This window comes from Eretmochelys imbricata, chromosome 6 (assembly GCF_965152235.1).
Source record: "Eretmochelys imbricata isolate rEreImb1 chromosome 6, rEreImb1.hap1, whole genome shotgun sequence".
Lineage (NCBI taxonomy): Eukaryota > Metazoa > Chordata > Testudines > Cheloniidae > Eretmochelys > Eretmochelys imbricata.
Genome location: NC_135577.1, coordinates 13,459,441 through 13,481,684, shown reverse-complemented (window position 1 = coordinate 13,481,684; position 22,244 = coordinate 13,459,441). Strand labels below are relative to the sequence as shown.

Below are 22,244 nucleotides of genomic sequence, written 5' to 3'. Positions count from 1 at the left end.
TGACTGTGGGTTAGGGCTGGGGGTACTAACACTTTGCTTTTTCCTTCCTTCAGTAATGTGGGAAATTCCCAAAACACTCTCCGCTGTTTTATTATTTTATTCATAAAGCTTTAAAATTAGACACTTGGTGTGTTGCATCATCTCCTCCCCAAAAATGATCCTGTGGCATTGGCCTGATCAACTGATGTCTCAGGCAGATCGGTAACAGAAATCTGTCACAGTACTGCCCACCCTACTCCCATCCCCACCCCAACTGTCATTGCTTAGCTTTGCAGCCTCAGAAGAAAGAAAAGAAAAAATAATACAAAGTCGAAAATACGGAATGAAACCTCTCCAACAACTCCATGAAATTATTAATGATGTGACTCCAATAGCGCCATCCGTAGCTCTCCAGGAAGGTCTCAGCCTCCTGAATCAGCTCCTCCTCTAGTGCCGTCAGCAGGGTCTCATCCGGCTCCTTCATCTCCTCCCGGCACCGCTCCAGCAGCGACCTGCGCAGCTCCGCCAACTCCTCCGCCATTGCGCTTGATGTCTTCGGAAAGCTCGAAATGCCCTTAGACTTGCCGCCCTGAATTGAGTGGCAGAGGAGGGGGGCCCAACACTGTTAGAAGGGGTGGGTGTGCGACCCTGTCTCACGAATGGACCCTCTGGCTACAGCAAAGCAATTTCCCCATACCCCAGTGACTGAGACTGGGGCCCCCATTGTAGATGGGTTGGAATCTCCCATCTCCGCAGCCACCCTCGAAGTCAGAGGTATGAGCTCCTGTGTCCTACCCCAAATACCAGAGCCCATGGGGCTGGCTGGCAATTTTCCCTGTGGTTCCCCTGGTTGTGGCACAGACCCCTGCCCCCCAGACTCACATGCTCCCTCAGAAAGTCAGCGTGGTCTCGGCGGGCTCTGTCCATGGCTCTCTGGTTGATGCGCCTCTGATAGTGCCTCTGATAGCGCTCTCTGTAGGTCTCCAGGAAGGTCTCAGCCTCCCGAGTCAGCTCCACCTCTAGAGCCATCAGCAGGGTCTCCTTCGGCTCCTTCATCTCCTCCCGGCACCGCCCCAGCAGCGACCTGCGCTGCTCCGCCAACTGCTTCGCCATTGCACACGGTGTCACCTTCAGACAGTCGGCCATGTGCTGGGACAGGCTGCCCTGCGGAGAAGGGGAAAGGAGGGGCACAGGCTGTTAGAAGGGGTGGGTGTGCGACCTTGTCTCACCCAGGAACCTTCTGGCTACAGAACAGCAACTTCCCTCCACCCCCCTGACCAAAGTCACGGCCCCCACTGGACATGGGTTGGAGCCTCCCATCTCTTCAGCCACCCTGGGAGCTGGAGATACGAACTCTCATCGCGTGCGCCAAAGCCCAGAGCCTGGCTAGGGGGGTTCTCTGACGTTCCCCTGGCTGGGGCACAGACCCAAACCCTGACTCACCTTTTCCCTCAAAAAGTCAGCTTGGTCTATGCGGGCTCTGTCCATGACACTGTCGTTGGTGGCGTGACTTTGATAGCGCCTTCTGTAGATCTCCAGGAAGGTGTTCGCCTCCTGAGTCAGCTCCGTCTCCAGCGCCGTCAGCAGGGTCTCCTCCGGCTCCTTCATCTCCTCCCGGCATCGCTCCAGCAGTGACCTGCGCTTCACCAAGAAGTGCTCTGCCATTTCACTCCATGTCACCTTCAGACAGTCGGCCATGCGCTGGGACAGACTGTCCTGCATTGAGCGGGAGAGGAGGGGGAGAGTACGGGCTGTTAGAAGGGGCGGGTGTGCGACCCTGTCTCACCCATGGATGCTCCGGTTACAGCACAGCAAATTCCCTCCCCTCCTGTGACTGAGATTGGGTCCCGTATCCTGTGGGGCTCTGCACAGACCCCCTGACTGATGTCAGAGCCACCACTGTAGATGGGTTGGTATCTCCCATCTCCGCTGCCACCCTGGGAGTCAGAGGTATGTACTCCCGTCTCCTACCCCAAAGTCCAGACCCTGTGGGGCTGTCTGGGATTTTACCCTGTGGTTCCCCTGGATGTGGCAAAGACCCCTGCTCCCCAGACTGACCATCTTCTTCAGAAAGTCAGCGTGGTCTCGGTGGGCTCTCTCCATGGCTCTCTGGTTGATGATGTGCCTCTGATAGCACTCTCTGTAGGTCTCCAGGAAGGCCTCAGACTCCCGAGTCAGCTCCACCTCTAGAGCCATCAGCAGGGTCTCCTCCGACTCCTTCAGCTCCTCCCGGCACCGCCCCAGCAGCAACCTGCGCTGCTCCGCCAACTGCTTCACCATTGCACACGGTGTCACCTTCAGACAGTCGGCCATGCGCTGGGACAGGCTGCCCTGCGGTGAGCGGGAGAGCAGGGGGCCCAAGGCTGTTAGAAGGGGTGGGTGTGCGACCCTGTCTCACCCATGGACCCTCTGGCTACAGCACAGCAACTTCCCTCCACCCCCCTGACCAAGGTCACGGCCCCCACTGGACATGGGTTGGAGCCTCCCATCTCTTCAGCCACCCTGGGAGCTGGAGATACGAACTCTCATCGCGTGCGCCAAAGCCCAGAGCCTGGCTAGGGGGGTTCTCTGACGTTCCCCTGGCTGGGGCACAGACCCAACCCCTGACTCACCTTCTCCCTCAAAAAGTCAGCTTGGTCTCTGCGGGCTCTGACCATGACACTCTTGTTGGTGGCGTGACTCTGATAGCGCCTTCTGTAGGTCTCCAGGAAGGTGTCGGCCTCCTGAGTCAGCTCCGTCTCCAGCGCCATCAGCAGGGTCTCCTCCGGCTCCTTCATCTCCTCCTGGCACCGCCCGAGCAGCAACCTGCGCTGCTCTGCCAACTGCTTCACCATTGCGCTCGGTGTCACCTTCAGACAGTCGGCCATGCGCTGGGACAGGCCATCCTGCATTGAGCAGGAGAGGAGGCGGAGAATAGGGGTCCCCAAGGCTGTTAGATGGAGCGAGTGTGCGACCTGTCTTTCCCATGGACCCTCCAGCTACAGCACAGCAACTTCCTCCCTCTTGTGACTGAGATTGGGGTCCTTGTTGTGCTGGGTGCTGGACACCCCCTCCCCTCCCGACTGAGGTGACGGCCCCCATTGTAGATGGGTTGGAATCTCCCTTTTCCGCAGCCACTCTGCGAATCAGAGGTACGAGCTGCTATCTCCTACCCCAAAGCCCAGACCCCTTGGGGATGGCTGCAATTTTTCCCTGTGGTTCCCCTGGCTGTGGCACAGACCCCTGCCCCCCAGACTCACCTTCTTCCTCAGAAAGTCAGCGTGGTCTTGGCGGGCTCTGTCCATGGCTCTCTGGTTGATGATGTGCCTCTGATAGCACTCTCTGTAGGTCTCCAGGAAGGCCTCAGCCTCCCGAGTCAGCTCCACCTCTAGAGCCATCAGCAGGGTCTCCTCCGACTCCTTCAGCTCCTCCCGGCACCGCCCGAGCAGCAACCTGCGCTGCTCCGCCAACTGCTTCGCCATTGCACACGGTGTCACCTTCAGACAGTCGGCCATGCGCTGGGACAGGCTGTCCTGCATTGAGCGGGAGAGTAGGGGGCCCAAGGCTGTTAGAAGGGGTGGGTGTGCGACCCTGTCTCACCCATGGACCCTCTGGCTACAGCACAGCAACTTCCCTCCACCCCCCTGACCAAGGTCACGGCCCCCACTGGACATGGGTTGGAGCCTCCCATCTCTTCAGCCACCCTGGGAGCTGGAGATACGAACTCTCATCTCATGCGCCAAAGCCCAGAGCCTGGCTAGGGGGGTTCTCTGGCATTCCCCTGGCTGGGGCACAGACCCAACCCCTGACTCACCTTCTCCCTCAAAAAGTCAGTTTGGTCTCTGCGGGCTCTGACCATGACACTCTTGTTGGTGGCGTGACTCTGATAGCGCCTTCTGTAGGTCTCCAGGAAGGTGTTCGCCTCCCGAGTCAGCTCCGTCTCCAGCGCCGTCAGCAGGGTCTCCTCCGGCTCCTTCATCTCCTCCCGGCATCGCTCCAGCAGTGACCTGCGCTTCACCAAGAAGTGCTCTGCCATTTCACTCTGTGTCACCTTCAGACAGTCGGCCATGCGCTGGGACAGACCGTCCTGCATTGAGCGGGAGAGGAGGGGGAGAGTACGGGCTGTTAGAAGGGGCGGGTGTGTGACCCTGTCTCACCTATGGATGCTCCGGTTACAGCACAGCAAATTCCCTCCCCTCCTGTGACTGAGATTGGGTCCCGTATCCTGTGGGGCTCTGCACAGACCCCCTGACTGAGATCAGAGCCACCATTGTAGATGGGTTGGTATCTCCCATCTCCGCTGCCACCCTGGGAGTCAGAGGTATGTACTCCCATCTCCTACCCCAAAGTCCAGACCCTGTGGGGCTGTCTGGGATTTTACCCTGTGGTTCCCCTGGATGTGGCAAAAACCCCTGCTCCCCAGACTGACCATCCTCTTCAGAAAGTCAGCGTGGTCTCGGTGGGCTCTGTCCATGGCTCTCTGGTTGATGTTGTGCCTCTGATAGCACTCTCTGTAGGTCTCCAGGAAGGCCTCAGCCTCCCGAGTCAGCTCCACCTCTAGCCCCGTCAGCAGGGTCTCCTCCGGCTCCTTCAGCTCCTCCCGGCACCGCCCGAGCAGCAACCTGCGCTGCTCCGCCAACTGCTTCGCCATTGCACACGGTGTCACCTTCAGACAGTCGGCCATGCGCTGGGACAGGCTGCCCTGCGGTGAGCGGGAGAGCAGGGGGCCCAAGGCTGTTAGAAGGGGCGGGTGTGCGACCCTGTCTCACCCATGGACCCTCTGGCTACAGCACAGCAACTTCCCTCCACCCCCCTGACCAAGGTCACGGCCCCCACTGGACATGGGTTGGAGCCTCCCATCTCTTCAGCCACCCTGGGACCCTGAGATACGAACTCCTGTCTCCTGCCCCAAAGCCCAGAGCCTGGCTAGAGGGGTTCTCTGGCGTTCCCCTGGCTGGGGCACAGACCCAACCCCTGACTCACCTTCTCCCTCAAAAAGTCAGCTTGGTCTCTGCGGGCTCTGACCATGACACTCTTGTTGGTGGCGTGACTCTGATAGCGCCTTCTGTAGGTCTCCAGGAAGTTGTTGGCCCCCCGAGTCAGCTCTGTCTCCAGCGCCGTCAGCAGGGTCTCCTCCGGCTCCTTCATCTCCTCCCGGCATCGCTCCAGCAGTGACCTGTGCTGCTCCCCGAACTGCTGCGCCATTGCGCTCGGTGTCACCTTCAGACAGTCATCCATGCGCTGGGACAGGCTGTCCTGCATTGAGCGAGAGAGGAGGGGGGCCAAGGCTGTTAGAAGGAGCGGCTGTGCCACCATGTCTCACCCATGGACCCTTTGACTACAGAACAGCAACTTCCCTCCACCCCACTGGACATGGGTTGGAGTCTCCCATCTCCGCAACCACACTGGGAGCCGGAGATGAGAACTCCCATCTCCTGCCCCAAAGCCCACAGCCCATGGGACTGGCTGGGATTGTTCTCTGGGGTTCCCTTCACTGGGGCACAGTTCCTGCTCCGTCCCATCCCCCCGACTCACCTTCTCCCTCAGAAACACAGCGTGGCCTGCGCGGGCTCTGTCCATGACTCTCTGGTTGTGGAAGGTGATGGCCATCTGTGCAGGGAGGACAATGCTGGGGTGAGCTGCAGTTTATGGGGACTCAGCTCCACCTAGTGGCTGCCGCTTCCACCACAGTAGGCTCACCTAACAGCAATGCTGCTAGCTGGTATGGCAGCTGCTTGGGGCTTCTTGTGCCGCCAGTCTCCAGTTTGTTCCTCACGGCAGCCCAGCTTCGGCTCTCTGCCCTGCCCTGGCCTGCACTTTCCAATTGCAGCACCTTCCTGTAGCCCAGGACTTTGCAAACCCCTTTCCCAGCTGGGCTTGGCCTGAGGCTGACACGTGTGAGCATGTCAGTGATGCTGGCTCTCACAGGTCTGTCGGTATTTGGGGGTTTTATCGATTTCCCAGGAGGCAGATGGTTTGGATGGGAATCTCAGCTTTTTTTTTTTTTTTTTTTTGGTGGGGGGAAGGGTATTGTTCTGGGCTGGGTTAAATCTTGTTGAGGAGGAGCAATTGTTGGCCTGAGACCTGATCAGCCCCCCCCCCACACCCCTCACGCACATTAAACCAGCCTTGGGTGATACTCAGGGATATCACCACTAAAAGTGTAAAGAAGAAGAATGTTCTGCTGCTGTTAAAGCAGCCCCAGCTCAGGAATGTCTCTCACGAGCGTTATAACCATGGAGGTTGTGAAGTGGAGACACCAGGGGCTGGGAAATTAGGGAGGATACAGAAGAGACTGAACAAATGGTAAGATAAGCTCTGACCAGCATTTTATGCTGACCCTCTGCACAAACAGTGAAGGTCAAAACCAAGTTACCATTTGGGCATGAAAGAGAAAATGTACAGAACGTGGGCAGGAAGAAGGACACATAGGTGCCAGGGTGTAATTGTTTAAAATTTCTGTTATTTAGGGGTGTGGGATAATGTGATAGGTTTAGTAAACATGAAAGAGGGAGCTAATTTTACCTATATAATGGAAATGAAAAACAATGCACTTTGGGAATGAACTCCAGACTGCAGTACAACATCAAGCTACATCATCCTACCCCCTGCACGACCGTGACATGTATGGGCTCCAGGAACCCCTGATGAATGAATCCTGACTGGCCATTTGATGAAATTTGTCTGTATATCGGGAGAGGTGAGCATAAGGGATTTGATTGGTATATGTGTTCTGTGTGTGTTGCTAATAAATAGATGTTTAGAGCACAACTGTGTAAGGCTCTTTTGCTGGGAAAAGGTTCTGCATACCTGTACAGCCCTGAGGGGAAGGGCGGATACTTAAATGGACCAGGTTTCTTCCTGATCCCATGGGTATGGACAGGTTTGCCAGAAGCTGGTGTAAGCAGAGTTTGGATGAGCTCCACCCTGACATCTGGTGGTGAGGTGTGGCAAGCTGTGGAAAAGAACTTCAGGGGCTGATCTCATTTGCATAGGCACACCCACCCCACCTAGAATGAGGCCATAGCTGCCCAAATGGTCACTTTGGCTGCTGTGGGATCCCCAGTGTCTCTGTTATTGGGGCAGGAAGAATAAATTTTTATTACCCTGACTATGGGAATCAAGGACAGTAGAACTGTACTTGGCCTTTTGTTATGATGGAGGGACTCGCCATCAACTAAGTAACACTCACTAGGCAAGGGACTTGGGTTCCAAAACTCTGAATGGAAAAAGGCTGGGGATAGGTGTTAATACTTGGTGGCATGGGCCCCCTGGTGAGGGCCTTATATGCTAATTGCACTTTCTCCTCTCTCCACTGTGGAATATCAGAGCTAATTTTGATTCTATTAGGAGTCTAGTTATAGGCTGCTGAGCTGAATTCACTTTGGGCTAATGGTGCACCAGCACTGAGGCTCCCCTACTAAAGCTGAAATCACAAAAGAGCTGAACTTACTACGAGCTGAAATCACAGTGCTGTGTTAAGTAGTGAGGGAGCCTGAAGATATATGCAAAAGGAAAAGGAGTACTTGTGGCACCTTAGAGACAAACCAATTTATTTGAGCATAAGCTTTCGTGAGCTACAGCTCACTTCATTGGATGCATCTGATGAAGTGAGCTGTAGCTCACAAAAGTTTATATTCAAATAAATTGGTTAGTCTCTAAGGTGCCACAAGTACTCCTTTCCTTTTTGCAAATACAGACTAACACAGCTGCTACTCTGAAACCTGAAGATATATGGTGGAGCAGTTTGCGGGACGGCGAGCAGAGCGGCTGGTGGGGCGGAGCAGCTGGCGGAACAGCGAGCAGAGCAGAGTGGCTGGTGGAGCGGAGTGGCTGGCGAAGCGGAGCCCCATGGAGAGGTGGACCATGTAAGGTGCTCCTTAACCCCTCCCGCCAATCTCCACCCAGGTTGGGAGGTAAAACTCTGCAGATAAACTTTCGAACTCTAGGGCTCCCCTGACCAGGGACAGAGACTTTTGGGTCATTGGACTTTTGGGACTTCGGGTGATTTTGGGTTGCTGGACTCAAGAACCAAAGGGAAAGGACATGGACAAATTTGCTTGGGGTGGGTTTTTTGCTCATGGGTTGTGTTATGAATCCTGTTGGTGGTGTTTCCCCAACATAATGCCACATTGTTTCTCTCTGTCATTAAACGTTTTTTTGCTACACTCAGACTATGTGCTTTCGAGAGGGGAAGTATTGCCTCTTGGAGGCACCCAGCGGGGGTGGTATATATTTGTCCCAGGTCACTGGGTGGGGGCTTGAGCCAGTTTTGCACTGTAATTGGAATGGAACCCCTAGATACTGAACCCGGCCCTTGCTGCTGCCAACTCTGACAGGCAGATGGGTTACACTGGGAATAGGCGACAGGGCATGGATCACTTGATGATTACCTGTTCTGTTCATTCCCTCTGGGGCACCTGGCCCTGGCCACTGTGGGAAGACAGGACACTGGGCTAAATGGACCTTTGGTCTGACCCAGTATGGCTGTTCTTATGCACTTATATGTCGTACACCCTGAGCCCTCAGTAGGGAAAGGGTGAGGGTACCTTAAATTGACTGGGTCACGCCTTGAGCCCTTGGTAGCATAGGTAGGTGGGGTGCCCTAAACTGACCCAGTAACACAATGACTCCAGAACAGTCTCTGCTGTTGCACTATTCTGGAGTGGCTACTGCAGAATATTTATTCCAGAATAGCTAGGTCAATCTATTCCTCCCATGTACATAAGCTGTGACCCCCCCCCCCCGCCATTCTCCTCTAGAAGAGGGCCTGCGTCGCACCTATCCCAGCCAATCTGAAGCTGACACCCAAGAGAGCTTTACTGTCCATGCCTATGGTTATGTCTACACTGCCATGTAAGCCCAGAGTTAGTAGGAATGGAGTTAGCAGCTCCTAGGGTTGTTAACCTAGGGCTGGAGCATCTACACGCATTTGTAACCCCAGGTTAGGACTGGTTGAACCCTGGGTTCCAGCTTGGAGCTCCAGCATCTACACTGCGTTATGGAGGCCAGAGTGAAACCACCCGTATCCCAGAATTGCTTTCACCTGCCCCTGCTGCAGCTGCCCTTTCCCCCTTTGGTGGTGGTGCAGCCTGGGAAAACTGAATTGTTCAGCAAACCTGACTGGCCACAGGAGAAAAAGTCGGCCCCATGCAATTGTGGGATACTTTGGGCAGCCTCCCAGAGCACAAGTCCAGCAGGGCTAAGGCTAGGCTGTAAAGCAACAGGCCTTAAACTCTAGCTCCCAGCTTGACTCAGGCTCAGACCCTCCATCCCTAAGTCCCTGAATTCAGGATCACAGTAGAGCCTTTTGACCCACCTTCCCCCATCTCACCACATTTCCCTCGCATGATTCACTACAGCCACCGAAAAAGGACACTGTGGTGCATTGTGGGAAATGTAGTTTGGCTGCCTTATTCTCCTCTATATTCCCAGCTCCATGGTCAAACTAGAACTCCCATGGTGCCACAGGGCCATGATGCCTGGCTTCCCCTCACCAAACAAGGAGATGCTGGTGCATCATGGGAGAGGAAGTCTAGTTGCCCCATTGTCTTCTAAGACCAGGCTCATGGGAGATGCTGTTCAACTAGGATGCTCAACTGGGATGGGGTGTACCAGGCCCTTTAGGGCTCCTGCTGGAGGTATTGCAGTCCTAGCACACCCCATCCCAGGAAAAGGAGCAATGTGGGTGGGTCCTCCAGGCCTGCAGGGAAGCAGCCAATCAGGGTGCAGCAGGCTCAGTTAAAAGGAGCTACAAGGGCTGAGTAGGGCAGTTGCTGGCTGGGACCAGAAGGGTAAAGAAGGCCTAAAAGGCTGTGAGACTCCACAGGAGAAACCCAGCTCACACAGGGACAGGACTGGGAAGGTGTCCAGGCACAGAGGCCTGAGAGAAGACCCTGAGAACTTAGGACAGAGACAAAGAAACTCTCCAGGCAAGGAGGTCTGGGGGAGACCCTGCTCACACAGGGAACAGACAGAGAACCCAAGAAGGTGGTGGGACAGATTGGGAAGCAGCCCAGGAAATGCAGCAGTAGCAACTGGGAAAGAAAGCAGCAGGTGGCCGCTACTTGCAGGGTCACCGGGTTGGGACCCAGAGTAGTGAGCTAGCCCAGGTCCCCCACTGGTGCAGTGGCCAGAGCCCTGAAAAGGGGGCAAGTTTAGTTTTAGAGCCTGAGAAATGGGCTACAGTTTAAACAGGCCCAGAGATGAGGCTCAAGACCCCACAGAGGGCCAACCATTTGTTGGACTGTGTTACCCGGGAAGAGGTTCCTTTGTTCCTTTGTATGTCTTTAGACTACGTGTGACTTAGCCAAAGGGCTGAGGCACCCCTGACTATGGCAACCGCTGACAAGGGGCACCAGGATGATAAAAAGGGAAGAGTGCAGGATCACACCCAGCTGACAGGAGGTGTTCAAGAGAGGTGCATGTCCCCCCATCACACCAACCCATAGAGGAGAATGAGGCATGTGAGGAGCATGGAGAGGAGAAGGCGGGTGGTGGTGGTCGGGGACTCTCTCCTCCGGGGGACTGAGTCATCTATCTGCCGCCCTGACCGGTAAAACCGAGAAGTCTGCTGCTTGCCGGGGGCTAAGATTCGCGATGTGACGGAGAGACTGCCGAGACTCATCAAGCCCTCGGATCGCTACCCCTTCCTGCTTCTCCATGTGGGCACCGATGATACTGCCAAGAATGACCTTGAGCGGATCACTGCGGACTACATGGCTCTGGGAAGAAGGATAAAGAAGTTGGAGGCGCAAGTGGTGTTCTCGTCCATCCTCCCCGTGGAAGGAAAAGGCCTGGGTAGGGACCGTCGAATCGTGGAAGTCAACGAATGGCTACGCAGGTGGTGTCGGAGAGAAGGCTTTGGATTCTTTGAGCATGGGATGGTGTTCCATGAAGGAGGAGTGCTGGGCAGAGAGGGAAGAGCATCTTTGCCAGCAGGCTGGCTAACCTAGTGAGGAGGGCTTTAAACTAGGTTCACCGGGGAAAGGAGACCAAAGCCCTGAGGTAAGTGGGAAAGCGGGATACCGGGAGGAAGCACAGGCAGAAATGTCTGTGAGGGGAGGGCTCCTGCCTCATACTGGGAATGAGGGGCGATCAACAGGTTATCTCAAGTGCTTATATACAAATGCACAAAGCCTTGGAAACAAGCAGGGAGAACTGGAGGTCCTGGTGATGTCAAGGAACTATGATGTGATTGGAATCACAGAGACTTGGTGGGATAACTCACATGACTGGAGTACTGTCATGGATGGTTATAAACTGTTCAGGAAGGACAGGCAGGGCAGAAAAGGTGGGGGAGTAGCACTGTATGTAAGGGAGCAGTATGACTGCTCAGAGCTCCGGTACGAAACTGTAGAAAAACCTGAGTGTCTCTGGATTAAGTTTAGAAGTGTGATGTAGTGGTGGGAGTCTGCTATAGACCACCGGACCAGGGGGATGAGGTAGATGAGGCTTTCTTCCGGCAGCTCACGGAAGCTACTAGATCGCATGCCCTGATTCTCATGGGTGACTTTAATTTTCCTGATATCTGCTGGGAGAGCAATACAGCGGTGCATAGACAATCCAGGAAGTTTTTGGAAAGCATAGGGGACAATTTCCTGGCACAAGTGCTAGAGGAGCCAACTAGAGGGGGCGCTTTTCTTGACCTGCTGCTCACAAACCGGGTAGAATTAGTGGGGGAAGCAAAAGTGGATGGGAATCTGGGAGGCAGTGACCATGAGTTGGTTGAGTTCAGGATCCTGACGCAGGGAAGAAAGGTAAGCAGCAGGATACGGACCCTGGACTTCAGGAAAGCAGACTTCGACTCCCTCAGGGAAGGGATGGCCAGGATCCCCTGGGGGACTAACTTGAAGGGGAAAGGAGTCCAGGAGAGCTGGCTGTATTTCAAGGAATCCCTGTTGAGGTTACAGGGACAAACCATCCCGATGAGTCGAAAGAATAGTAAATATGGCAGGCGACCAGCTTGGCTTAATGGTGAAATCCTAGCGGATCTTAAACATAAAAAAGAAGCTTACAAGAAGTGGAAGGTTGGACATATGACCAGGGAAGAGTATAAAAATATTGCTCGGGAATGTAGGAATGAAATCAGGAGGGCCAAATCGCACCTGGAGCTGCAGCTAGCGAGAGATGTCAAGAGTAACAAGAAGGGTTTTTTCAGGTATGTTGGCAACAAGAAGAAAGCCAAGGAAAGTGTGGGCCCCTTACTGAATGAGGGAGGCAACCTAGTGAGAGGATGTGGAAAAAGCTAATGTACTCAATGCTTTTTTTGCCTCTGTTTTCACTAACAAGGTCAGCTCCCAGACTGCTGCGCTGGGCATCACAACATGGGGAAGAGATGGCCAGCCCTCTGTGGAGATAGAGGTGGTTAGGGACTATTTAGAAAAGCTGGACGTGCACAAGTCCATGGGGCTGGACGAGTTGCATCCGAGAGTGCTGAAGGAATTGGCGGCTGTGATTGCAGAGCCATTGGCCATTATCTTTGAAAACTCATGGCGAACCGGGGAAGTCCCGGATGACTGGAAAAAGGCTAATGTGGTGCCAATCTTTAAAAAAGGGAAGAAGGAGGATCCTGGGAACTACAGGCCAGTCAGCCTCACCTCAGTCCCCGGAAAAATCATGGAGCAGGTCCTCAAAGAATCAACCCTGATGCACTTGCATGAGAGGAAAGTGATCAGGAACAGCCAGCATGGATTCACCAAGGGAAGGTCATGCCTGACTAATCTAATCGCCTTTTATGATGAGATTACTGGTTCTGTGGATGAAGGGAAAGCAGTGGATGTATTGTTTCTTGACTTTAGCAAAGCTTTTGACACGGTCTCCCACAGTATTCTTGTCAGCAAGTTAAGGAAATATGGGCTGGATGAATGCACTATAAGGTGGGTAGAAAGCTGGCTAGATTGTCGGGCTCAACGGGTAGTGATCAATGGCTCCATGTCTAGTTTGCAGCCGGTATCAAGTGGAGTGCCTCAAGGGTCGGTCCTGGGGCCGGTTTTGTTCAATATCTTCATAAATGATCTGGAGGATGGTGTGGATTGCACTCTCAGCAAATTTGCAGATGATACTAAACTGGGAGGAGTGGTAGACTCGCTGGAGGGGAGGGATAGGATACAGAAGGACCTAGACAAATTGGAGGATTGGGCCAAAAGAAATCTGATGAGGTTCAATAAGGATAAATGCAGGGTCCTGCACTTAGGATGGAAGAATCCAATGCACCGCTACAGACGAGGGACCGAATGGCTAGGCAGCAGTTCTGCGGAAAAGGACGTAGGGGTGACAGTGGACGAGAAGCTGGATATGAGTCAGCAGTGTGCCCTTGTTGCCAAGAAGGCCAATGGCATTTTGGGATGTATAAGTAGGGGCATAGCGAGCAGATCGAGGGACGTGATCGTTCCCCTCTATTCGACATTGGTGAGGCCTCATCTGGAGTACTGTGTCCAGTTTTGGGCCCCACACTACAAGAAGGATGTGGATAAATTGGAGAGAGTCCAGCGAAGGGCAACAAAAATGATTAGGGGTCTAGAACACATGACTTATGAGGAGAGGCTGAGGGAGCTGGGATTGTTTAGCCTGCAGAAGAGAAGAATGAGGGGGGATTTGATAGCTGCTTTCAACTACCTGAAAGGGGGTTCCAAAGAGGATGGCTCTAGACTGTTCTCAATGGTAGCAGATGACAGAACGAGGAGTAATGGTCTCAAGTTGCAGTGGGGGAGGTTTAGATTGGATATTAGGAAAAACTTTTTCACTAAGAGGGTGGTGAAATACTGGAATGCGTTACCTAGGGAGGTGGTAGAATCTCCTTCCTTAGAGGTTTTCAAGGTCAGGCTTGACAAAGCCCTGGCTGGGATGATTTAACTGGGAATTGGTCCTGCTTCGAGCAGGGGGTTGGACTAGATGACCTTCAGGGGTCCCTTCCAACCCTGATATTCTATGATTCTATGAACTACAGTTCCCAGGAGCCACCTTGGCAGCATTGCCAAATGGAAACATATGGGGGTTTTGTAGGAAACTCAACGGGTTCTGCATGAAAACCTAAACAAATATCCCCACTTTTGGGCCAGTTCTGATAAACTGCTGTCATTTACATGCCAAAATACAAAGGGCAGGTGTATCCCCATGCCCGGGGACAGGCATGTTGATGTTATGGGCCTCATGAACTGGAGACGCATCTGTAGACTGGGAAAATCCTCCAGCATCAGCTACCCTCTGGTCTTGTCAAATTCTTCTACTTTGGAGTCCAGGAACCTGAGACCTTTTCCCAGGCACCTCCAGTCGCATGGCCCCAGTTCCCAGCACCTCACCGGCCCTGGTATGAATGGGAAAGGGGCAACAACCCACTATCAGGTCAGAGGCAGAGATGGTACCTGACAGGGAGAGGAGAAGCCGAAGCAATGTTTCTTCATCACATCAGATAAATTCTGCAAAGGAACCAAAAGAAATCATCACGTCACAGACTCCACAGGACTTAGAAAGGCTGTGAATGTGGGGATGGTTCGCCTGGCGCTGAGATGCAACCGCCTCTGGGGTGGGGCAACTGGGGAATTCAGGGTATTGGGGTCATCACTGACTCCAAGGAGAGAGCATCCCCTTCCTGCTCCCTCCAGCAGAGCTGGCCGGTCCCCACCTTTATCTTGGCAGCGAGCTGTGTCCCGGTGAGCAGCTCCCCATGCCGGTTCGTCTGGATGTGTTGACTGGCCGAGCTCACCAGGGTGGTGACATAGTCACTCAGGCTCTCCCGGAAATCCTCATCCATGTCTGCAAAGGGAAGAGTGACGGACGATGGTGGGAGAATATAGGGCCTGTCTGATCCCACTTCTCTCTACCTTCCACATGTAGGGATGATCAGCGCCCAAGTCACATTGTTCTGCACAAGGCAGGGGGCTCAGAGCCTCTGTCCCAGGTCTGTTACCTCTCAAGGTTCCCTTGCTCCCCATCATGATCCGCTTCCCAGGTAAGGGCATCAGGTAGCAGCGGCTCCTGCTTCTGCTCAGCACTTCCAGGGTCTTGGGGTGTTTGCAGGAGGATGTCGCCTCCAGCTTCTGCCGGAGCCAGGTGGAATCGTTACATTGACACACAAAAACATGTGTTAACATTAGCCAGACCGTCTGGGCAGTAAGAGAGGGTCTGGAGGAGCCCGGCCTGGTTTGTGGTAGGCATTGGAAGGGGTGCAGTGAACGAGGCAGGGGATTGTAGGAAGAGAAAGGAGTGAGTCCCAGATCTCAGCCTCCCCCCACCCTGTACCCAGTCTATCCAGACGCTTTGTCCCAGCATGCTCCTTTCTCTACCCCGGGCATGGCTTTTCTCCCCTCCACACTGCAATCAAGCAGCTTCCTTCCCCGTGCCACCTGGGCTCATTGAGAGCATGGGAGAGACAGGAGGTCCCCTCTCGGGTGTGGTGCCTGGCCTGGAGCAGTAATTGCAGAGAAAGTCCAGCTTTGCTTCTGTATCCCGAGGCTGGAGTATGTTTCGTTGTTCTGTGGGGACGGAGCATGCTCAGTCTGGGCAGAATGCGGAGCTGTGAGGGGCTGGAGCAAGGTCAGCATGGACGAACTCTTTGGAGACTTTAGCAGCTAAACTCCAGCCAGTCTCTCCTGAGCATGTGCAAAATGAGATTGTCCAACAGCTGGTTTCTTGCCCTAATGTGTGGGGGATTTTCTTGGGAACATCCCATGGCATATCTTTGATACACTGGCCACTCCACCCACCACCATATTTAGAGTCCTTACTCTGAAGCAGGGAGGGCAAGGGGGCTACAGATGTTAAAAAAAGGAACATAAGAATTTACTTTCAATATTGCCAAACAATGTTTTTCTTTGGCCTCATTCTCAGAAACAGCTGGAGGGAGGAAGGAAGCACAAATTCAGCTGGAGGCAGAGAACAAGCATGGAAAATTTCATCCCAAACATTTAAAGTTTGGCAAAGTTATAAGTAACTTTAAAGGGGTCTTATCATGGGATTTGTCAGGCAACCTTTATAATGATTGGGGCTACCAGCCCCCAAGAGGGGAAAGGCCCTGTGTCCCATTCCCCACCCCCTGAGCCAGCCGGTCCCCAGCACTGAGTCTGGATGGCAGCTACCACTCCCCAGATGATACAGGCCCTGGGTCCCATTCCCCCCAAGTCCCCCAGTCACCTGTCTGATTTGTCTCAGATACTTCTCACCACCCTGGACTCCGAGGATCTGGGAGCTGCTCCAATCCCTCACCAGCAGGTCTAGATGCTGCAGGGGAGACAGGAGGGCACTGGGAGTCACTGGGGGGGTGGAGGGAGGCTGGGACGGGGAAAAGACGGGGTGTCTTCTGGGGAAACGTCAACCCCGTGGGAGTGGGGCAAGGGGTGCATGGGACAGAAGCATGCTGTGCAGTGGGTGAGGGGTGCAATATGGGGATACATGGGGCAGGGCAGACAGGAGGAAAACCGTCTCACCTGAATGGGCTCCAGTCCGTAGGCCTCTCCCACCACTTCGGCCACCTGCACAAACATCTGTGGAGAGAAAAGAGGGGTGGGGTAAGTCTGGGGGACCTGGGAGGCGTTTAGTCTGGGGGGAAGTAATCCTGCCTGTGAACAGAAAGGGTCCTGAGCACCCCCTACCCCCACATCTGAGCCTCTCCCTCTGCCCAGGGCAGAGAGCGAGGCCCAGCGAGTGCAAAACGAATCTTGAGATGGACAGAGACGATTTCAGTGAGGCAGAGAGAATGAGGCTGCACCTGGCCATGGAAGTAGGAGGGAGGCCATGGGACACAGGGGTTTGGCACCGGGGCAACGACTGTCAGTGCGCACCCCTCCTCTGTCTGGTTTCAGGGCTTTCTCCTTCTCTCCAGGGTGCTCTATAGATGTGTGGGGGGAAGCGGGAGTGGGTCAGTGATCCGCATTTGGGGTCCTTTTACCAAGGGGTTCCACTCCACAAACACACAATTGCTTCAGGCTGAAGGATGCTATCAACTTTCTTAGTGCAGCCCTAGGGGTCAAATCACAGCTCTGCTCATGCCTCGAACAATCCTGGCCATGCAGCATTTCCCTGAGCTCTGCCTGGGCCTCCATATCTCTGCGTGAACTAAGTTTTTGCCAATGACAGAACCCAGGGCAGCGAGGGCAAATAAAACCCTCCCCCGCTGACCCCTCCCCCACACAGAGAATCCCCCCGGGGCACGGTACAGGGGCAGGACACGCCGTATGCCACAGGCAGCAGTGATGTGCTAAGGACGCAACTCACAGAGACTCGACCCGGCGTGGCTGGGGCTGGGTAAGAGCCTGAAGAGAAGAACAGAGCAGAGCAGGGGACAGAGCAAACGCCCCAGCCCTTGGCCCCAGCAGCCTTCCCACTGATGGCAGAGCTGGGCTGGAGGGGAGGGAGGGGGCCTAACTTTGGCCCAGTGGCCCATGCCGGACACCTGGGAGCAGAGAACCAGGCTGGGCCGTGCGGTGCCCGTGCTGACTCCAGAGGCCCACGTGACTATGGGAGAGTCAGTTTCTCTCTCTGGGCCTCAGTTTCCCTCCAGGACCTATGGGGAGGGATAATAACCCTGTGGGACTAACAGGAGAACCTGGCCTGGCCACATTCTGCATTGCACTGCCCGGCCTCACCTCCAGGTATTCGAGATCCGGGTCCTTCACCCGACGGCCAATGTTCAGTATCTGCAAATAATCAGTAGACAGAGAGAGCTACAGCAATGAGTAGTGGCGGCCGCCCCAGGCCACTTCCCAGGCACGTCAGCCACCTCGAGCACAGCGCCCCCTAGTGCCACACTGGGACATCGGGGCCAACCCTGAGTGCCAGGGGAAAGCGCCCCCTGCTGAGCCTTCACCATAATCCCTGCAGCACAGCACCCCCTAGTGCTGCACTGGGGCATTGGGGCAGCCTTGATTGCCAGGGGAGAGCCCCCCCTGCTGAGCCCCTGCCCCGCTGCCTGCAGCACAGTGGCCCCCAGGGAACTTCCCAACCTGGTAGGAGCTGAGCAGCATGGATAAGGCAGCGAGTTTGATGCTGGTCTCCTTGTTCCTTTCAATGTCCATGGAGCCCTCGGTGTCGACCAGCAGCACGGCCACCTGGGAGCGGGGGGGCAAGAGTGAGAGCCCCGGGTCAGCTCCTGGCTTTGTCCAGCCACCCATAGCCCTTCTATCCCCAGAGCCTGCCCACTGGCACCCATGGCACCTGGCATCTCATTCTTGCCTTCCCTGGAAGTCCCCCAGTGTTAGCTCCCTACTTCTGTCTCTTCTTCATTCCCCCTCTTCTCTCTCCACCTGGTTCCCCTGGGGCCTCCTTTCCCATGTCTTGGTCCATCTCTCCCTGTTTTCCCCCATTCCCTCTGTTCCCAGCCCTCTACCCTGTTCCCCATTCCCTTCTGCCAGCCCCCACATGGCCTCCTCCCCCTTCCCTGTGCACCCCCAACACCCCCACTTACCTTTTCCCCCTTGGCTGGGACCCAGAAGGGCAGACTCCATGCCCACACCCCCTTGGTGACTTGCTGCTCATCCGCGCGCCACTCAAACCCCTCCAGGAGCTTGTCCTCCTGGCCCATCCATGACCCATCCCTCACGTCCTGCGGGGAGGGAACATGGCAGGGGAGAGGTCAGTGCAGGGTGGGGGAGGAGAGTGACTGGTACCCCCCTCTTACCCCAGACTGCAAACCCTGGGAGGGGCACAGTGGTTAATTGTGTTAGTGTGTGTGTGGGGGGGAGGAATACATGGTGACGGGTGTACTCGTAATCTGAAAGACAAACAGACTCACTGCTGTCTAGACACAGAGAGAGAGAGACACGCTGTGTTTCAGACAGGCAGACAGATGCGTTAGGGTCCAGCCATGGCCCGAGCTAACTGGACATGGTGCGGGGAGGGCTGCTCACAGACACATGTTTAGCTCTGAACCTGCCAGCAGGGGGCAGGATGGGGCTGCTTACACTCACAGCACACTCCTGCTCCCGTTCACACTCACCGGGCTCTGGAGCCGGCGCAGCAGGTAGTTCAGCAGGAAGGATTTGCCCCAGCGCTGCTCCCCGATAATGGAGACCAGGCAGACAGGGGCATCCCCCACCCCACCCTGCTCCAGGCAGCCGCTCAGGGCCTCCTCGTCCAGGGTCAGGCCCCCTTCCTCGTCCAGATGCACCAGCTGTACCGGGCGCCCCAACTCCAGCTGAGCCCCCGGCCCCTGCTGCAGGGAGAGAGCAGTGTTAGATCTGGGACTCCAACCCACACGTGAGCCTGTCCTGCAGCTCCCTGATCAGAGCCCCATGCCCCATTCCCACCCTCCCAAGCCAGCCCATCCCCCTGCCCTAGGGCTGGATCAGAGCCAGAACTCTCTGGAGGGGAAAGACCCCTAGATTCTTGCTGGAACACATCAAGGGAGACTGCACCAGGCTGGGGAAGACCTTAAAGAAATGGAGACTCAGTTGATCTTCAGTGGGAGGAGAAAAGCAAAGACGAGACAAGATGCAGATGATTAACAGAGGTCTCAGGCAGTGTAGCTAAGGAGGGCTTGAGGATGTTTGACCACTGGGAGGCTTGTAGGCCAAAAGCCTAATGAGAAGAAATTTTCTCAAATAAAATTGTACTCCATTTTACTTATTTTGCTTTATACTCCATTTTTCTAGTTTTGAATTAGTAAGAAGAAATTGTTCTGAGTTTATTCTTTACTGATTTGCTAATGATCGTTTTGAGAAGGATAGAAGTTTTATGGCTGTAATTGCCTTATTTACTGTTCAGTGAGAATGAAGAATGTATGGTAATTAACTGAGAAGGGACAGCTAGGCCAGATGATCAAGAAGGGAGTGGAGGAGTCAAGGGGTGCCAACTTTCACCCAGATGGCAGACTGACGACCCTAAAGCAAAGGTATGCACCCCAAGGACAAGATAAAGAGTGGAGCCAGAGGGACGTGATAAGAAACAGCTGTGGATAACTCCTAGTAACAACCCAAATAATGCTGATTGGAGGAACCTTGAACAGCTCCGGTGTAACACAAAAGGTCCAGAGACTTGTATGGGAATTTATCACTACAAAAGAAGGGTGTATTGCCATGGGACTTTGGATTCATTCTGCATCAACATCAGAGCTTCGAACATGTTCAACAGAGCCCAGCTCACCCTCCCTCATGTGCAGTTTCTGCTGGCCACTGGAACTGACCGAGCAACACTAAGAACGGGTAACTATAAGATCCAGCTGCAGAACCTTTGGTGTGTGTCTGTGTGGTGTGATTGAATGCATATGGTAATTGTTGTATCTTCAATAAATGTGTCATATTGCCTTTTTTGCCCTGAAAAAGGTCCTGTGTGTTTCTTTTGAGCATAACAGGCGTTCATGGCCAGAGGACTGGTCTCATGGAATGGACACCTCCTGAGTAGGGAGAGAGACAGACTTCCAGGATGGAGGTTGGCACAACTGATTAAAAGGGCTTTAAACTAGCAACCCTCGGAGATGGCCTTGGAATCTCAAGGCCTGATTCTTACACTGAGCGGGAGGCAAATCAAGTAGGAGAGGACACAGCAATGGAGAAAGGAATGACAGGGGCTGGAGAATGGACGACAAGAGGAACAACCGACACTAACAGTCAGGTGGCCGATACTGGCAGTAAAAGGACTGTACCTACCTGGGTGAGAAATCTGAGCAAAGCCAAGCGGACTCAGTAAGATGTCTGCCCAGCAACACCAGGCGCCTGGGTGACAAAATGGAGGAAGTAGAACTACAGGTGAAGGACGGGAAACCAGATATTATGGGGAGAACAGAACCATGGGGCAATAACAGCCATGGCTCGGTTACAGGACAAAAAGAAAAAAGGCAAAGGTGGCGGAGTAGCATTGTATATTCATGATGAGGTGGAGTGTAAAGAAATGAGAAGGGATGGAATGGATAAAACAGAATCTGTTTGGGTCATAATCACTGTAGGGGAGGAAAGCTACCAGAGGCGCCCCGGGGAGAGTGCTTGGGGTCTGCTACAGACCCAAAGGTCCAGTTTGGGTGTGGATAGAGACCCCTTTAATAGTTTGAATGAAAGAAATACCACTGGCAATTGTGTGATTATGAGAGACTTTAATTTTCAAGACAGAGATTGGGGGAGAAATCTATTAATAATGGAAGGGCCTGGATATTCACCAAATAGTCACGAACCAACCAGAGGTGATGCCAGTTTAGATTTGGTATTGGTAAGTAGCGAGGACGTCACTGAAGAACTGGCTGTAGAGGACAGTCTTGGTTCGAGTGACCATGAGCTAATTCAGGTTAAATTAAATGGAAGGATAAAGCAAAACAGGTCGGCAGAAGGGAGTCCTGGATTTCAAAAGGGCAAACTGTAAAAAATTAAGGGAATTAATTAGGGAAGTGGATGGCCTGCAAATCTCAAGGATCTGGATGTGGAGGAGGCTTGGAATTACTTTCAGTCAAAGTTGCTGAAACTCTCTGGAGTCTGCATCCAGGAAGACACCTGTAGGGAAGGGCATATAAATAGCCTTATAAATAAAAAGAAAACGAGGAAAGAAGAAGTGGGACTGCTAAGCACTGAAGGTGGGGTGGAGATTAAAGATATAGCTGTAAGCAGAGTTTGAATGACCTCTCCCCTGACATCTTGTGGTGAGCTGTGGAAAAGGACTTCAGGAGCTGATCTTGTGTGCATGGACACACCCACCCTGCTTAGCTGCTCAGCATGATGGGATTGCTTTCCCAAATGGTCACCTTTGGCTGGTGTTGGATCCCCAGCTTCTTTGTTAGTGGGGTAGGAGTAATAAAGGGTTGTTATCCTTGTTGTGTGAATCAAGGGCAGTAGAACTGTACCAAGCATACCCCGAAGGAACGCACACACACATGTATGTACATGTGTTGTGGGCCTTACCGGCTTTGCCTAAGGGTCCCAAACACCATTTGCCCCTTCCTCTCTCCGCTGTATAACAGAGCTAATTTAGACTCAATTGAGAGTCTTGTTACATGCTGCAGAGCTGAAATCGCAGATACCTAGGTCTAAGTATTAGACCTGCTTTGGGACAGTGTCTCCGATGCAAGAGACTGCCCAGTGTGCACCAGCAGTGAGGCTCCCCCACTAACAGCTGAAATCACTGAGAGCTGTGTCAAGTGGGGGGCCCAGAAGAGACCTTGATGCAGCCAGCAGGGTGGCTGGCGGAGAGTGTCAGAGCAGAGCCCTGGAGAGAGGGTCAGTGAACGAGTGCCCGAGGAGCAGAGCGAGTAAGGCCTCCTTCTACCCCGCCATTTTCACCCAGGGCAGGAAGAGAACTCTGTGGATGCATCTCTGAACTCTGGGGCTTCACTGTCCAAGGACAGCAACTGTGAATGGGGTGCAGAGAAGGGA

At 53.9% G+C, this 22,244-nt stretch overlaps 1 protein-coding gene across 1 annotated transcript in view; it reads right to left on the bottom strand.

Annotated features, from left to right (window-relative positions):
* Positions 1–268: 268 nt before the first annotated feature.
* Positions 269–22,244, bottom strand: part of LOC144266441 (uncharacterized) — a 49,474-nt gene continuing 27,498 nt past the window's right edge. Inside the window, exons 7-25 of the mRNA XM_077819894.1 lie at positions 18,890–19,105; positions 18,359–18,496; positions 17,898–18,002; positions 17,541–17,591; positions 16,383–16,439; positions 16,090–16,176; positions 14,867–14,996; positions 14,582–14,712; positions 14,322–14,375; positions 5,494–5,568; positions 4,942–5,214; positions 4,388–4,660; positions 3,773–4,045; positions 3,219–3,491; positions 2,592–2,864; positions 2,038–2,310; positions 1,423–1,695; positions 862–1,143; positions 269–568 (exon numbers count right to left, since the gene is read on the bottom strand). Of these exons, the coding sequence (XP_077676020.1) occupies positions 278–568; positions 862–1,143; positions 1,423–1,695; positions 2,038–2,310; positions 2,592–2,864; positions 3,219–3,491; positions 3,773–4,045; positions 4,388–4,660; positions 4,942–5,214; positions 5,494–5,568; positions 14,322–14,375; positions 14,582–14,712; positions 14,867–14,996; positions 16,090–16,176; positions 16,383–16,439; positions 17,541–17,591; positions 17,898–18,002; positions 18,359–18,496; positions 18,890–19,105 (3,528 nt within the window). The 3' untranslated portion in view covers positions 269–277. The remainder of the gene's footprint in view (positions 569–861; positions 1,144–1,422; positions 1,696–2,037; positions 2,311–2,591; positions 2,865–3,218; positions 3,492–3,772; positions 4,046–4,387; positions 4,661–4,941; positions 5,215–5,493; positions 5,569–14,321; positions 14,376–14,581; positions 14,713–14,866; positions 14,997–16,089; positions 16,177–16,382; positions 16,440–17,540; positions 17,592–17,897; positions 18,003–18,358; positions 18,497–18,889; positions 19,106–22,244) is intronic.